The sequence below is a fragment of the Alosa pseudoharengus genome, unplaced genomic scaffold (genome assembly GCF_046254945.1).
Source record: "Alosa pseudoharengus isolate Yale_2024_CS ecotype anadromous, Long Island Sound unplaced genomic scaffold, YU_APseudo_1.1 YU_APseudo_1.1_scf_15, whole genome shotgun sequence".
NCBI classification, from domain to species: Eukaryota; Metazoa; Chordata; class Actinopteri; order Clupeiformes; family Clupeidae; genus Alosa; species Alosa pseudoharengus.
The window spans coordinates 8,346,560-8,362,835 of record NW_027468620.1 but is presented as its reverse complement, the minus strand read 5'-3'; the positions used below and the strand labels follow the sequence as shown (position 1 = coordinate 8,362,835).

The 16,276-nt window shown below is 42.6% G+C and overlaps 1 protein-coding gene across 1 annotated transcript; it reads left to right on the top strand.

The window, feature by feature from the left end:
* Positions 1–52: 52 nt before the first annotated feature.
* Positions 53–16,012, top strand: dna2 (DNA replication helicase/nuclease 2). The gene is made up of 23 exons (XM_076285417.1): positions 53–239; positions 427–477; positions 807–1,777; positions 2,233–2,406; positions 2,516–2,699; positions 3,062–3,210; positions 3,372–3,503; positions 4,095–4,323; positions 4,703–4,820; positions 5,007–5,169; positions 5,717–5,908; positions 6,214–6,444; positions 6,915–7,031; positions 7,132–7,241; positions 7,382–7,491; positions 10,473–10,694; positions 11,115–11,308; positions 11,632–11,721; positions 11,983–12,190; positions 12,787–12,876; positions 14,729–14,911; positions 15,262–15,408; positions 15,745–16,012. Exons 1-23 carry the CDS (start codon positions 213–215, stop codon positions 15,796–15,798), a joined length of 4,146 nt encoding a protein of 1,381 aa, XP_076141532.1. The 5' UTR covers positions 53–212; the 3' UTR covers positions 15,799–16,012.
* The last annotated feature ends 264 nt before the right edge of the window (positions 16,013–16,276 follow it).

Sequence of the window (16,276 nt, the reverse complement as noted above, 5' to 3'; positions counted from 1 at the left end):
GTAGGCAAGCAGGAGCAAGATTCGAAACACCCGGGAAACACCGGGTGCAGAGTGCAGACCTCATTCAGCGGGAAAGTCTGTTGCTTCTCGCCTTTCTTTCCCGTTGTGGTGTTTTGATGTACCTAAATAGACGATGCTTACCATCATTCTTAGTAGACAATGTTAAGCATAGCACTGGATCCTAAATACCATCACATTTGTATGATCTGGTGATGCCAACAAAGTTACAGAAACGCTTGGTGAGTAGCTGCTAAACATTGGTATTTTGCCTAACTTTACCCAGCCTGCTAGAAGGAAAATAACGACTAACGATATCCATGTTTTAGTTCTCGTGACATGATAATAGCAGTACGTTTGAGGCTGTTGTCTGCTTGGTGATCCATAGACTCACTTGACTAACGTTAACCAAATGTTTTGATGTTGCAGGCGGCCAAAGGGGGCTTCCAAGGCAACATAGCCTCATTTTTCTCCCCAAAGGTAAGTTAAATAACCTCATCATCGGATTTGTTTGGGTAACGTTAGTTAACCTAGTCAATGTAAGATGATACAATATTGCGAATGATCACAGCACTGTCTGTGGCACATCTGAATCCAGTCACGTCACACAATATGCCATGACTGAGTGAGTGCAGAGTGACCTTTGTGCCCGAATGTTTCCGAGTACAAGAGAATCCCTAAGTACTATTTCTATATTTCCCACTTTGTGTAATGTGCACAGGATGCACCGCAGGCGTGCTGTATATTTTTATTTCTTCTCTCCTTAAGCCATTGTTTGCAACCAACCCCTTTTTTCTTTTTCATGCCAGGTGGTGGGCTCATGTTCCTACAAGAAGAATGTGCCTGTTAAGACTGAGGACTCCCCTGGAGTCCTGGTGGAGGATACGGAAAATGTCCCCCTTTCCCCTGAGTGCACTATTGTACCAGAGACACCAGACAGCCTCATCAAGCCACACAACCACTCAGGTGTACACCATGATGTGACGCGCTCACCTGTCTCCCGTAGCCCTTCCTCCAGGGGCTCAGCTGTGAAGAACAACCTCTTTACCAGGATGCCCATGCGGCCACTGCAAAATGAGAGTCCCAAAGCTAAGGACCAGGACAATTCGAAGAGTGACCGCAGTCATGTTGCCTCTGCAAAAAGGCGGATGTTTTCCCCTGACGAGCCCCAGAGAGCGAAGCGAGTCAGACCCATGCCTGTCAAGAGACCCAGTCGAAGCCCACTGAAGGACCCCAGCTCCTCTGCTGCTAATGGTCTTAATGACTATATTGAGGAGATACGCTGCCTCAAAACTACAAATTCCCATACTAAACCAGGACAAAACACCAAGCAATCTCCAAAACCCCTTAAAGCAGGAAAGATTACTTTTACGACTGACCGTAAAAAATCAGGACCTGTGCCCCAAGACTCCAGAAGGGAGAAGACACTGAGCGAAGCCAGTTGTTCTCATTCCAACAAAAGCAATGGTATTGGCGGAAGCACTTTCACTTCGATATCAAAACCGAAACCTGTCGAGGACTTTTCAAGAGATTTGGCAATCAATGGAGAGCTGGTTTGTTCATTCACATGTGACGTACCTGAAGAACCTACAAGAAGCATGGAGTCAACTCTCTTTCATCCATCCAGGGGTGGTATTGCAGATATTTGCCAAGCGAAGCACAGAAGCCCAGATAGGAAAGCAACCCAGGATGATCTTCAGGAGGAATTGGATGATAGTTGGTTTGATGAGAAAATGGAGCCATTTGCCACTGAGCCCAAAGAGAAGCTGTCAAAATCTGAGTAAGTAGAACCTTACAGAACCCTACCGAACAGAACATAGCAGCACTTAAAAAAAAAATCAGTGCAGAAATGAAGCATAGCATTATTTCAGACAGGCCATGGATTCTTATCTTTGCTTATTTCCCTGCCTTAGGCTTTCCATGTTTGCACATGGAAGAGTAGGGGGCTCCCAGAACAGAGCATACAGCCAAATGTAATATTATGCAAATAGTAAATAAAAGCTATTTCTTTGACAAAGTGGTCCTGACTGAAATAGGAATTTGGTTGGGAAAATACTTTGGTCACTCTGGTTTGAATTAATTGATTGTAGTTACATTTATGTTTATTCTAATTTGAGTTTTTGATTGTTAATTTTTTGTCCAAGTCTCATGTACGCACTTGAACCATTGGAAGTGGTATATTGAAAAGTAATTTAATAGTTTCCATATTAAACCATAGTTTCTTTGTAATTTCAGAAAAACAAAAGGCATTCCAGATAATGTCATATTGTCTACTGGCTTACACAATCGGTACTGGGTCCTGGATATTCAGGAAACGACCGGTCCTCATGGTTATCTGGAAAAACACTTAACCATAACAGCCTCCAAGACCACACAACCCACAGAGACCTGTATCTTGAAAGATGGCTGGTATTTCAGTTTTAATGATTATTTATCTGCCTGCCTGTCTGTCTGTCTCTATGAATAAACTAAATCTTCAGTAATGTACTTAACCACTGCTGATTTGTGACTGTTTCAGGGAGAGCACGCCCGTTGCGGTGGGTGACATTGTCCACGTGGAGGGTGAGTGTGTCTCAGGGACGTGGGTGATTGGCAGAGACTCGGGCTTCCTGGTGCTGCTACCGGACGTCCTCATATCTGGCACCAGCATCGCCAACAGCATCCGGTGCATGAGAAGAGCTGTGCTGGGGGAGATATTTAAGGTAGGTTCCAGAGATCGCACATCCAACTTGGCTAGGGTGGCTCGCCTGATCATGATTAACCCCATAATTTACTACACCTGGTGGGAGATAATTGCAGGTTGTTAATGGATTTGTGAGAAAATTGAGGATTTGAGAAGATGCCAGTGGGGCTGGGTGAGATGACAACATGTCAATCTCAATATGCTGAGGAGAAATGGTGATGTACAATATGATGTAACGCATATGGTCAATATTACGATTGACTGTATTAAATATGCTTACAATACAGAATAATAATCACAATATGCTCTGTGATAAGGGACAGCCCTAGATGCCAGTCTTGCTGTACTCTCAATGAGTTGAAATTAATATCTTTTGTGCAGGGTTTTGATGGAGGATCTAAACAGATGCTGACTGGTACCATAGTTCATGAGATCTTTCAGAGGGCAGCCATGTCCATGAACTTCTCTGAGGAGAGGTTGAAGAAACTTGCCCAGGATGCCCTACTCAGTCCAAACTATTTGAGTCAAATGTAAGTGTTACAGAATTGCAAGTATGACTGAGTATAATTTTATACATGGGATTTCAGCACAATTACAGTTCTCCATCTTGGCCAACTTAATATAGTCTACAAAAGAACTGCAGGTTAAAGTGTTAAACAACCAATGATGAGGCTGTTTCTCACCCTTCCAGATACAGCCTCAGTCTGCCCCAGGAGGAAATCAGGCAGGGTGTTGAGGAGTACTTACCATCCCTCTCGGAGTGGGCTAAAGATTACTTGGACTCCTCTTCACACTCTGGCAACAAGCCACTAACACTGAAACTGTAAGTAGTAAGACTCTCATTTGATGTTCATTGGTCCTTTTGTGGGCTTAAATGCTGTACTTTGACATAATATACCATTAGGCTTGCTATTTTGAGGGTTTGATTTCTGTTGGTGTAGTTTTTTTTTTCTTTTGAGCATTAAAAAGAACTGAAAATATGCTCCACATGCAAAGGGAACACACACCAATAGTAAATTATGGTTATTTGTTAGTATCAACTAACAGTGTATGGTTAACCTGAGGTGCGTTCAAATCCGCCAAACATTGGCGAATGTTTGTGGTGAACATGTTTTTTCTAAACAGTTAAATTTGAACGATTTGGTGTTAACATTCCCTGTAACGGTATTGTTACCTTCGTCAAGCCCACGTCCAGCTCCACTGAATGTTCGCGGAGAACTACCTTATCAGACTGTTTGCGAGTATTTGCAAATGTTCGCCAAAAACTTAATGCAAACAGAAATCTGTTTGCAAACGTTCGCCTATGTTTGCGAATTTGAACGCACCTTTGTTTGCATCAAATTGGAACAGGTTGTTATGAATGGTTATGACTCACACCTTTAATGTATGTGATTTTGTTTTGTGTTCCGTGCAGACCCAGTGATGGGAGGCTGAATAAACAGGACAGTGGCTGCACAGTGACCGTCACAGATTTCACTGACATCGAGGAGAACATCTGGTCGCCTCGTTTCGGCCTGAAGGGCAAGATCGACGTGACTGCAAGCGTGCGTATCCACCGTCGGGGTCGGAGATCAATAGAACGCGTGGTCCCTCTGGAGCTGAAGACGGGCAAGGAGTCCAATTCCATCGAACACCGCAGCCAGGTAGGGCCACATTGACCTGTGCTCATCCTATGCTCATTTCTTCTTAGTCACTTTTAAATGTTTCAAACAACAGAAAAACTACACATATAGCCCCTTTTACAGCCGGGCTACACTGGGTATGCAATTGAAGCACTCTGTTTGTAGAGCGTAAAAATAGTGTCAAAATACTGGTCTAATTTTTTCAAATGTACACACTGCTATCAAGCCTGGTGTAGCCAGATTATAGTGGAAGCTATATAGTGGAAGCTAATTGTCGCAGCGTATGCTTTCCGAACTAAACACTTCAGTTAAGTGCCTGGTGTTGTCTGCCTGTAAGCCGCAAGTGTAAATACTCAAGTTGTATGTGTGTGAAACTCATGGCCATCTGTGTGTGGCTCAGGTCATCTTGTACACACTAATGAGCCTGGAGAGGAGAGCTGATCCCGAGGCTGGGTTCCTAATCTACCTGAAAACCGGCAGCCTGCATCCCATCGTGGGAAACCACATGGACAGGAGAGGTAACGATAGGGCTGTGCAATCATTAAAATTAACCGATTAATCGTCAATTATGACTCCCAACGATTATGAAAAACATCATGATTATAATATTTTTCCCATAATCGAGCAGCATTACTGCCGATGACCTTGATGTGTGTGTTTTATGTATATGATGATGTTTATGCTTTCCCCTTTTGCTCATTCAGAGCTGATAAAATTAAGGAATATGCTGGCACACCATCTTGGCAACAACTTGGAGAAAGCCGAAGGCGGGTCGTCAACACGCCTGACACCTTTACCTGACGTCATATCCGATCAGCAGGCCTGCAGATACTGTCCTCAGAAGCAAAACTGTGCCGTGTATAACAAGTGGGTATCTCAGTGTGAGCTTCAGCTCAGAGTAAACTGAAATTATTAGTTATGAGGAGGGCAAAGGGTACATGCGCTTCTGCCTTTTAAATCAATTTTAGTCATTCCAGGGATGTATCGAACAGTCTGTGTGTATGCTGTAAAATAATCTCTAGCTGTAGAGGAGAGGTCAAGTTCTCTTTATGAGTGACTGGTAAAAGCACAGATTATTACTTTCATAAATGTGAGTAGCTACATCTGTTGCACGTGTATGCAGCGTTTCATCCGTCGTGCTGCTTTTGGTTGTGTGTGTTGTGTTTTTCCTGTCTCATTACTATAGAACTGATCATACCTGATGCTTAGCGATGGAAATCAGCACCAGCCAACTGCTCGTAATATATGAAAGTGGCTGGTAGATTTCAGACACAAAACAATCCTTTACTATTGAGATGCTAGTGTACTTAATCATTTAGTTGTCAGCTTGATGTTCAAACATTTAAAAAAAGTTAATTTCCACCCCTGGTGATGCTCATTGGTGGTTTTACCCATTCCTCCACATCCTGCTCAGAGCTCTGGAGAGGGACCCATCTGGTGACCCCAGTGGCCCTGAGCCGCCCTTCCTGGAGCAGGAGAGCGAGCACCTGAGCCTGCCCCACCTGCACTACTTCAGTCACTGGGTGCTGCTCTGCGCCCTGGAGGCCCGCACCATGGAGGCCAAAGGAGGCCGCCGCAACATCTGGCTCCAGTCAGCCCAGGAGAGGTAGGCCATGTGTGACCCCTTAGGATATTTTTGGGTGTTATTGACAGCTGTCACTCACCACACTCCTCCACTCCAGCATGTAAACCTTTAAGATTTATCTGTCCACACACTTTGGTGTAGCCTAACTGAAATTGTGACCTTTAAAGCTGTTAAAGGTTTACTCCAACTGCTCAGTGATAAGCCCAGATATAATGGCACTGGTTGATTTTTCAGTGTAAGTTTTAGTAGAAGAGAGATTACACACACACACACACACGTATGTGTTGAACCAGAGTAGTATGTCATATCTGTCTGTGTCTTTACAGGGAGAAGAGTGGTGGCTGTCTTGGGAACCTCCTCAGGACAGGCAAAGTGACTGCACTGGCTGACGATGTTCACCAGCACTTCTTTGAGCGGCAGGGTGGCATCCAGGCCCTGACCGGTCTGGTTGTCGGTGACCGTGTGGTGGTCAGTGACCAGGACTCCAAACTCATCGGTGTAGCAACCGGATTCGTGACTGAGGTTTCCAATGCTGGAGTGAGCTGCTCTTTAGATCGGTGAGATCATGATGGCACCTATAAGCATGGTTACAATTACATTAAAGCTGCATTTGGCAAGTCTGACAGATTGAGGGGACTCTCATGCCCCTTCCCCACTACCACCGAGCACCCCCTCATTAAGTTTGTGCTCGTCAGTGCGCACTAGACTGCACCAGACTGTGATTGACAGTCAAATCTCAAACAGCCCTGCTCTGATTGGACCAGAAGAACCGGGAGCTGTGGATTTTTGCAAAACAAATAACAGGCTCTAGGTAGAAGTGCGGGTTTTTTTCTAAAACCAGCTGATTTATGTTGTTCTGTCGGAGCATAGTGTCGGTTTCAGTGAATATGATCAAAAGAATGTTGCCAACTGCAGCTTTAACCTATTTTGCTGTTCAGTTGAAACTGTCTTCAACAACTAGTACTCCAACTTCACCAAGAGTTCAGCATTTGTCTTGATGTTAACTGAGAACTCGTGCCACATCCAGGGATCTGTCTAGGCTTCCTGCAAACATGGTGTTCCGTTTGGACCAGGACGAGGGTGCAGGAGGACTGAGCACCCACTTCGGAAACATCTCAAAGCTGATGGAAAATTCCCCGACAAGGTGTGTGTGTGCGCGCGCGCACCAGAGCAAAATAGAGTTTTGTGATGAATGGGCTTTTACAGGAAACTCATATGTGTCTGCTCTCTGTGTGTGCGTTCAGCCAAAGGTTACGGGAGCTGATAGTGGATTTCCGTCGTCCTCAATTCATAGACAGCCTGAGCAGCGTTCTACCACGAGATGCCAAAGATACCGTTGCCAACATCCTAAAAGGTTTATCCTGAATGTTAGACTATGAATGGCCTTTTAAAAAGGACATTTTATGTACACAATCTTTGTGAAGATAAATGGAATAAATTACCCTCTCCTTTTGGGTAGTGAAAGCTAACCACCATGTGCTCTCTGTGTTACAGGCCTCAACAAGCCTCAGAAGCAGGCCATGAAGAAAGTGCTTTTATCAAAAGATTACACTCTGATTGTGGGAATGCCTGGCACCGGCAAAACCACCACTATTTGCACACTGGTAAGGACGGAGAGTTTTTGCTTCCTCCTTCTTTCCCCTGCCTAGAATGCTGACCTAGTTAGCTTCCATCAAGTAGGTGCAGGCCAAGTCAGTTCACAACAGTCAAACAGTTTAGTCGGCAGTATATGAAGGCCTCTTGTGGTTTTACACACACATTGGTGTTGTGGTAATTCTCTGGAGAACTGTGTTGTAAAACTGACAAATGTCACTTACCGTATTTTCCAGACTATAAGTCGCACTTTTTTTCATAGTTTGGCTGGTCCTGCGACTTATAGTCAGGTGCGACTTATATATGAAAAAAATTATATAATTGAACATGTTTTTAAATGTTAATTTATATTAACTGACATGAACCCTACATGAAACATTATCGTCTACAGCCTTGAGAGAGCGCTCTCAAATGCACAAGTCGTGAAACACACGTGCATACTTAAATCCTCAAATTACTGCCGGGATTCTATTTACCGGTATAGCTGGGCCTCAGATTCGGACAAATAAAAGCCAGTATAATTTTGTTTCAATTTAACTCATAAAATAGCTCTTCTTAATAATTTATATTGTTGGTTGGTTTAATATTGTTGCCAACGAATTCATTGTCCTACACCATGAGTCTCCAACACATTGCTCTCAAGCTACCAGTAGCACGCAGCCCCAGGTTAACCTACATTTAAACACAATTGTTGCTGCCAGGCATCAGCCTACGAATTTTATAAAAAAAGTAAATCATGCATAATTTAAAAAATAACTAAATTTAGGCTATCTTAGACCTCTTTGGCTATACGGAATAAGGTTTCCCTTGCAGCACAGCACACGTTCCATGAATGAATGAATGAATGAATGAAAGCGAATGCCTTATCTCGCAATAAGCGGATGGACATCCCGACACTCTTTCATACATGAAACTTAATAGTGACCCAATACCATTGATAGCCTACCGGTATGCTGCTCCAAACGAAAAGTATAGGCCTATGTCTCACAGTAAAACGCAAGAAATGAAGGCCTATAGCTTACTCGAATAGGCTAAGCCATGGTCCAAATAAAAAGCTTGCCCAGCCATAAATTCAGGATTCACAATAGTCTGTCCCCCTAAACATTCCTCACCCGTTATCTGGACATGCATGAAAACATTTGAAAACAAAACTCACTGCCATGTAATATTTGATCGCTGTTTTGCTACTAATTATCGTTCACATGAATACGCACAGAAAGTGAAAGTAGGCCTACTTTGCGCTCCGTGTCTGTAGCTGTCTGTTCACGTCCGCAATCGATTATAACCTTCCTCAAATGGAGAACACCTCCATGTTCTCTCGCGTTATATTATAGGCTGTCATGCTTCTGTGTTTGCGGTTCCTGATCGCTAAACGTTTGTTTTCCTTTCCTGTCGATAGCGGTTGATGTAGAAGCACGCAATAGGCTATAATAATTTGACTTTAGCGGTGACAAATCCTGCTAAGAGAGAGAGAGAGAGCGAAGAGAGAGAGGCACTAATTATATTTATTAGTATGCTCAATACTTAGTAATAATTTATGCGCAATCCCGCGCTGAAATTTAGGCCCTGGTTTTAAATGCGCATCTTTTTTTCTCTCGGCGAGCATTTGTTCTGCTGCCAGCTTGTGCCAATACGCTATATCGTCCAAAATGCTTGATTGCATTGCATTCTCCACATTTTTAGCTAAAATTTCATGTACCACATCAGCATTTTTGTTCAGTGAATCTTTTGTAAATTGCTTTACAATAGCGTCGGGCACTTGTCAGCAGCCTTTGGCTTGCCTCTTGCCACTATTCACTCCTTCGTCTTCAAGATTCCTTGTAGAATTCTCAATATTTTTGGCCTCAATGTGTTCAGTTACATTGTCTGTCTGTTCTTAGTCTTGGATTTTGTGAAATAAATTTCTAAATATCACCTGCTTGCTGCAGCTTCGGTCTGCACGTCCTTTTAAAACCGCATATTTTTCTCTCTCGAGCATTTAATCTGCTGCCGGCTTGTCTCTCCACATCCTCCAAAATGCCACATTTTTAGCAAAATTTTCATGTACCATATAAGCATTTTTGTTCAGTGAATCTTTTGTAAATTGCTTTACAATTACCGTCAGGCCTATATGCCTATTGCCTGGCTTGCCTCAGCTTCGGTCACGTCCTTTTAAAACCATCTTTTTCTCTATCGTGAGCATTTAATCTGCTGCCAGCTTGTGACTCCACATCGCCCAAAATGCTTGATTGCATTGCATTCTCCACATTGTGAGCAACATTTTCATGTATCATATCAGCATTTTTGTTCAGTGAATCTTTTGTAAATTGCTTTACAATTACCGTCGGGCCTATAGGCCTATCGCCTGGCTTGCTTCAGTCACGTCTAAAACTGCATCTTTTTCTCTCTTGTGAGCATTTAATCTGCTGCCAGCCTGTGACTCCACATCGCCCAAAATGCTTGATTGCATTGTATTCTCCACATTTTAGATACATTTTGGTGTACCACATGGTATTTTCTTTTAGTGAATCTTTTGCTTTGCAATGACCTTCCTGCCCTCCTCTTGGCTGCCTCTTCGTCTTCATTAACATTAATCTTTTTGGCCTCAATAATCCAGTTACATAGTCTCTGTTTTTGGTTTTGGTTTTGGATTTTGTGAAATACATTTCTAAATAAATGCGACTTACAGTCCGGTGCGACTTATATATGTTTTTTTCCTGTTCATGACGCATTTTTTGACTAATGCGACTTATACTCAGGAGTGACTTATAGTCTGGAAAATACGGTATATATTTGCATATATATGGCTTTCCTTTAGATAGATTGAAATATATTTCCCTTGGCAGTACTTTAAATCACTCTTTAAGTGCAGAATCTTTGTCCAAAACTCTAAACTCTGCTAAAACCATGGGGCAAAGGAACAGGTTGATAATACTACATGAGGAGAACAGAATGTTTCACGGCCAAGCACACTAACTGGAAGTGGTCCTCTTGTGTTACTTGACCCTCTTAGGTGCGGATTCTCCACGCTTGCGGCTTCAGTGTCCTACTGACCAGTTACACCCACTCTGCTGTGGACAACATCCTCCTCAAGCTCAAGAAGTTCAAGATTGGCTTCCTGCGGCTGGGTCGGGCACAGAAGGTGCATCCTGATATCAGATCCTTCACGGATGAGCAGTGCCGAGCCAAAGGCATTACCAACCTCTCTGATCTCGAACACCTCTACAACAAGGAGGTAACGGACGCCAGCATTATGAACCTAGCACCAAAAATGACGTGCAACAATGTTATCAATATATCATTTTATACATATTATTAAAAACTGGAGTGGAATTTCAGGAAGCAGTAATTCAAACTTAATTTGTTATCTGCATACAGACTTGGATCATTGATTGGTAATTCATGCCCTTTTTGTGCATGACGACCCAGACTTTCAATTCCTAAACTTTTTTTTACTGTGTTCAGTTAAAAGAATGCTTTTTGTATATGAAACCTGAGAAATTGAAAAAGATTTTCAGTATCATGCATCTGTGTCTTAATTTAAAAATTATCCTTATCTCTAAATACTTACAAAAGAAGAAATTACTTTATTATTCCCATTATTTAATTATTTCCATATTCCCATCTTTTGTCTTTTCACTCTCGCGTCTCGTAGCTGGTGGTAGCCACCACCTGTATGGGTGTGAAGCACGCCCTCTTCAGCCGGCGGCGTTTTGACTTCTGCATCGTGGACGAGGCCTCTCAGATCAGCCAGCCCGTGTGCCTGGGACCGCTCTTCTACGCCCAGCGCTTCGTCCTGGTGGGGGACCACCAACAACTGCCTCCCATCGTCCAGAACTCCGAGGCCAGGTAGACGGCCACTTCATCCTCCATGTGCTCTTCACTATACATACAGGATGTATACATTTCTCTTGTATTCTGTTGGGGAAGTAACTGCCCCAGCCAGGCCACCCTGGATTAAAAATGTGGCAAAGCAAAGTGTTTCTGTAAGGATGTTTTGTGTATCAACTTACCTAACCAAGCAGTAGACACATTTTTTCAAGCACTGCTGATTATCAGGATTTGTGAAGACACATGCAGGGTAATTATTCCAAATAAATCTCCTGTGGATATTCCAAGAGATTCTTGACATCTGTGGTGTTTTTTGTTGTTGTTTCTAATACCGATTCCAGAGCTCTGGGTATGGATGAGAGCCTGTTCAAGCGTTTGGAGCATCACTCCAATGCAGTGGTCCAGCTTACCGTGCAGTATAGGATGAACAGGTGAGTAAAAGGTTTTAGAATACTAGCCAACAATAACAAATGATCTCACTTCTGGTCTCATAACTGGGAGTGGCACCATAAGTCACAACAGAAACATTGTATATTTAAGGGAAGATGTAATACATTCACTGTATGATCCCAAGAATCACGCTGTGCTTCAATCCTCTCTGTACATAGTAGTTCAGTTCCAGGTTTATAATGTCCCCTTTGTTAGGTGAGGAACAGCTTTGAGTGAAAGGGTGTGCTTTCTCTTCTCTGCAGTAAGATCATGTCTTTAAGCAACGCATTGATGTATGAAGGCAAACTTGAGTGTGGATCAGAGAGGATGGCGAGTGCAGTTCTGAAGCTGGCCACCAGGGACAGCGTGGAGCAGGATCTGGAGCTGTTTGTAGGCCAGGAGGAGTACACAGCCTGGATCCGAACAGCCCTGCAGCCTCTCACCCCGGTCTGCTTCCTGGACACCACCAAGGTCTCACCAAATGATCACTATTTCACTATGAACCTATGCCTACAGAAGGGTTGAGGGCCAGCTGTTCCTGTAACATTATAAAGAAGTCATTCATTCATTTATTCCCTCACTCTCCACCTCAAGCTGGTGTGTGGTCACTGTTCTGGCACATAATAGGTGCTGTGCATCCCCCAGGTGGGTGCTACACATTAGTGATGGTTAGTGATTCAAGAAGCTTTATTGTCATTCCTACATTTTCACGTAGAAGCGAAATTTAGTACTCAGGTCCCGGTTGATTAAACAAATCAAAAATTGGTAAAAAGTATGTGTAGAGGTACCCCCTTCACTGTAAAGCACTCTGGGTGCCTTGATAAAGCACTATATACCGGTAAATGCAAGTTGTTGTTGAAGCTAGACTGGGTTATTTAAAGAAATGTGCTGATGACGAAGACGTCATATCACCATGGGAACAGATTTTTGTATTTCACTCTAAATACAGACAAGCTGTTGCTTTTTTGTCAGCAAAGCTGACAAACTAGTTTACCAGACTACACCAGTATATACCAGTATGTCGCTTAAACAGTGTTAAACATCTTCTTATCATGTTGGCTTGGTAGGTTCCTGCTATTGAGACCGTGGAGAAAGGAGGCATCAGCAACCATATTGAGGCCACACTGGTACATGCCATCGTCAGCCTGTTGCTCAAGGTAAGATTTTCGAAAGATACAATTATTATTTTTTTCTATATGTTCTTATACAGTCGAAAGGCATCAGCAAAGGATAAATGGCAGGTTGGCATCTTTAAATGTGTCCCAGGGATATTGGTTTCCATTGCAGAAAGATGCCTAAGGCTTGTATGAAAATCATGTCAATATGATATTTCAATCTTCCTTCGCTCCACTACCATCTGCTTTGAGTAAAGACCTTTGACTCCATCTGTTGGCTCTAATGCCGTGCAATGGCCAGTGTTAGCATGGTATATGTGTGCAGTTTAATTACTAGTGTGCCACCGTGCAGAAATAGACACAAGGTCCAGAACGTCCTATTACTCCCCAGGAGTAATCCCCATTTGTAACCTTGACGTTTTCCTTCATCAGCTATCACCTATAGAGCTAAGACCTAGGACACATAGAGTTATGTGCCAGTTACTCATGTGCCTGAAATTACACTGTCACCAGTTGCAGTTTAACAAGAGCTATTTTTATGATGACCATAAAATGAGGAAAGGCTCAGGGCCTTTGCTGTAGTACTGTTTGTCATACCATCTTGCAAATACTGTTGCAGCCAATAGATGTGTGAAACTGTACATATCTTGTCGATCATACTGGTAGAGATGGGCCATATCGTATCGTTATCGATATACCTCCTTATCATAATAAATTCATCACATTTATTAGTCGTATTTATTAGTCCTATTATTCAGTCATATTGAGAAATTAATGATCTAGGTAATGACGTGTTAATATGTCTTGCAAGGTGTGCAGCTCACAGCCTCACACGTAGAACAAAGATGACTGAATGCAGAGTTCAAACTGTAGACGAGAAGTAGAGTTCATTGCTGATGATGGTCAGGATCAAGTTTTACTTTCATGTGTTTTGCACGGCTGTCAAGACTGTAAGCCGATGTGGCTTGTGGCTGTGAAAACAGTGGTGAAGAGTGCTGTTTTCATATCATCATTTTTATCGGTATCGCCTTAAATACCATGACCTATAGGCTATTGTGATACAAAAGAACAAGCATTTTAGTTGCAACACGAAGGCTTTGTGCTTTTAAAGTTTTAGCAGTGAGTATTGGTTAAAAAAATCCTTTCCTTTTTATATTGTTATATAGTTTGAAATCTATATTGCCCGTCCCTAAATACTGGTAACTTGTGAGTCAAGTCAAGAAACACACAAATGTTAGATTTTTTTTTTTTTATATATAGCCATACAAAACTTCATGCCTCTTTTCAGCCTTTACTGGAAGATGATCAGGGGGAAACTAAATCACAGAAGCTGCCTTCATTTATTAGTCCTTGCCAAGACAACTAGACTGGATAAACCCAGCCCGATAAACCCGGCGATTTGATTTTGCCCTGCAGCTGAGGCTGGAAACCTCCACATTTTTTTTTTATCCTACTTCCGTTACAAATCTGTGGGTACCAATCACAAACTGGCTTATCCACCTGGTACACCCGGATCGTTGGTCTGATCGGTTGAAGGACTATCCAATTGCGTACAGAGTCATTTGAACTATGTCCGTTGATCACACCTCTTGTACAGTAGAAAATACAGAGCAGACTCCCCAGACTAATGTTCAATCTTAACAGATTGAGCTTGGTCTGGTGATAGACAGCCTACAAGACAACGACATTCTGCAGCAACAGCAGAATTGAATACGTAAGGGAAATGTGGCCAACTTGTTTGACAGAGTTTCAAAATTGTTTTCAATTAAACTAATAGTTTCGTAATAAGGTCTAGCAATTGCAAATCAAAAATGCACTGTTTTATATATTATATAAAATAATATATAATATTGAGAGATCAGCATCACTGACTGACGGGATGCATCTTTTCCAGGCTGGCTGCAAAGCGGCAGATATTGGCATCATTGCACCATACCGGCAGCAGCTGAAGGCCATCTCTGGCCTGCTGGACAGTCCGGCCTTCAGTGCCGTGGAGGTAAACACGGTGGACAAATACCAGGGCCGCGACAAGAGCGTCATCATAGTGTCCTTTGTGAGGAGTAGCATGGAGGCTAATGTGAGTGAAATATCCTTTTTCTGTGTCACACAAACTGTTTCCTCTGTACTGTATCTGCATGATCAAAGAGCCTCATGGTTTTCTTGTGGCTTTATAGGCATTCTGTTAGCAGCAGTGATGTTATTTTGAGATGTGATGTGTGCTGTAATGTGCAGTTCATATCTGCAGAAATACTGGACACTGGACTGCATTGTTTTATACTCTATTGTGGAAAGGTACAATCCACAAAGGTATCATCACCTTTGTGGTGATGACCCCCACCCCTTACCCAGTCATGTTTATCTTAACAACTTGTCTCAGTAATTAGTTGTGGAAACCATGACTCTAAATGTAATGCCTGTTTTGCCCAGATGGGGGAGCTGCTGAAGGACTGGAGGAGGCTGAACGTGGCCATCACCAGAGCGAAGCACAAGCTTATCATGATTGGCTCAGTGAGCACGCTCCGTCGCTACGCACCCCTGGAGAAGCTTCTCAGCCACCTGGAGCAGGAGAGCATGATATCCTTTCCCACACTGACAAGTTATCCATGCCTGTGTTTCTGGAGCTCAGTAGCACATAGAAGTAGCTTACTCAAAGGAACAATTTGCATTTCCTCACATCTGTGACTGTTGAAAAAAGACCACAAGGGGTGACCAATAATTAGCCTATACTAGTTACTAAACTATATACTTACTAAACAGTGGATTATGCAAGGATGACTGACTTGGCCCTGCTCTGTAAAATGTGGCCCCTTTATGGCTGAAAAATCCTAGATGGCATAGAGATGTAAACATTGTGCAATGCAAATGTGTTTCTTGTCTTTCTAAATGTTTTCCTCCTTGACTGACACCAACGTGTTCCAGCTCCCGGTGGCAGCACATGAGGCACTGCCCCCAACATTCCTCTGAAGTACGCTGCCCAACGGCCATCAGATGACCTCAGTTTTACACTGAACCTCATACTCAAAACCCACCCTACCTAAGTAATATGGTGCTTGGTCTGTTCTTTTGAAAGAACATTTCACTGTGAAACTTTTCCTTTTATGAAGTTCTCATGCTGTTTATGCATGTTGACTGTGGATGCTATTAGCTACTTTTGTCAGACCTCTAATTCAACTAATATTATGAATTTATTAATGTGATTTTATGATATTTGTGTATTTGTAAATTGGTATGTATGTTTTAATTTTGTACTTGTATTTTCAATTAAAAACATGTATAATTCATAAGCATATTAGTGTTTAACAGTTGCATAAGTGGGCTAGATGACACTGATTTTGGCCCAAACTACAAAAATATATATAATCTCACATAGTTCACTACCTTCGATGGATAGAAGGTACACAGTTCACTATCTTCAAGTACTCATACTTTCACATTTATTAGA

Bases quoted from the DNA above. Each gene is read 5' to 3' on its own strand.
- dna2 (XM_076285417.1), top strand. From the start codon at position 213: ATGCCAACAAAGTTACAGAAACGCTTG. The intron at 3,211-3,371 runs GTAAGTGTTACA...TCACCCTTCCAG, and splicing joins CCAAACTATTTGAGTCAAAT to ATACAGCCTCAGTCTGCCCC. The intron at 12,191-12,786 runs GTCTCACCAAAT...TTGGCTTGGTAG, and splicing joins GCTTCCTGGACACCACCAAG to GTTCCTGCTATTGAGACCGT.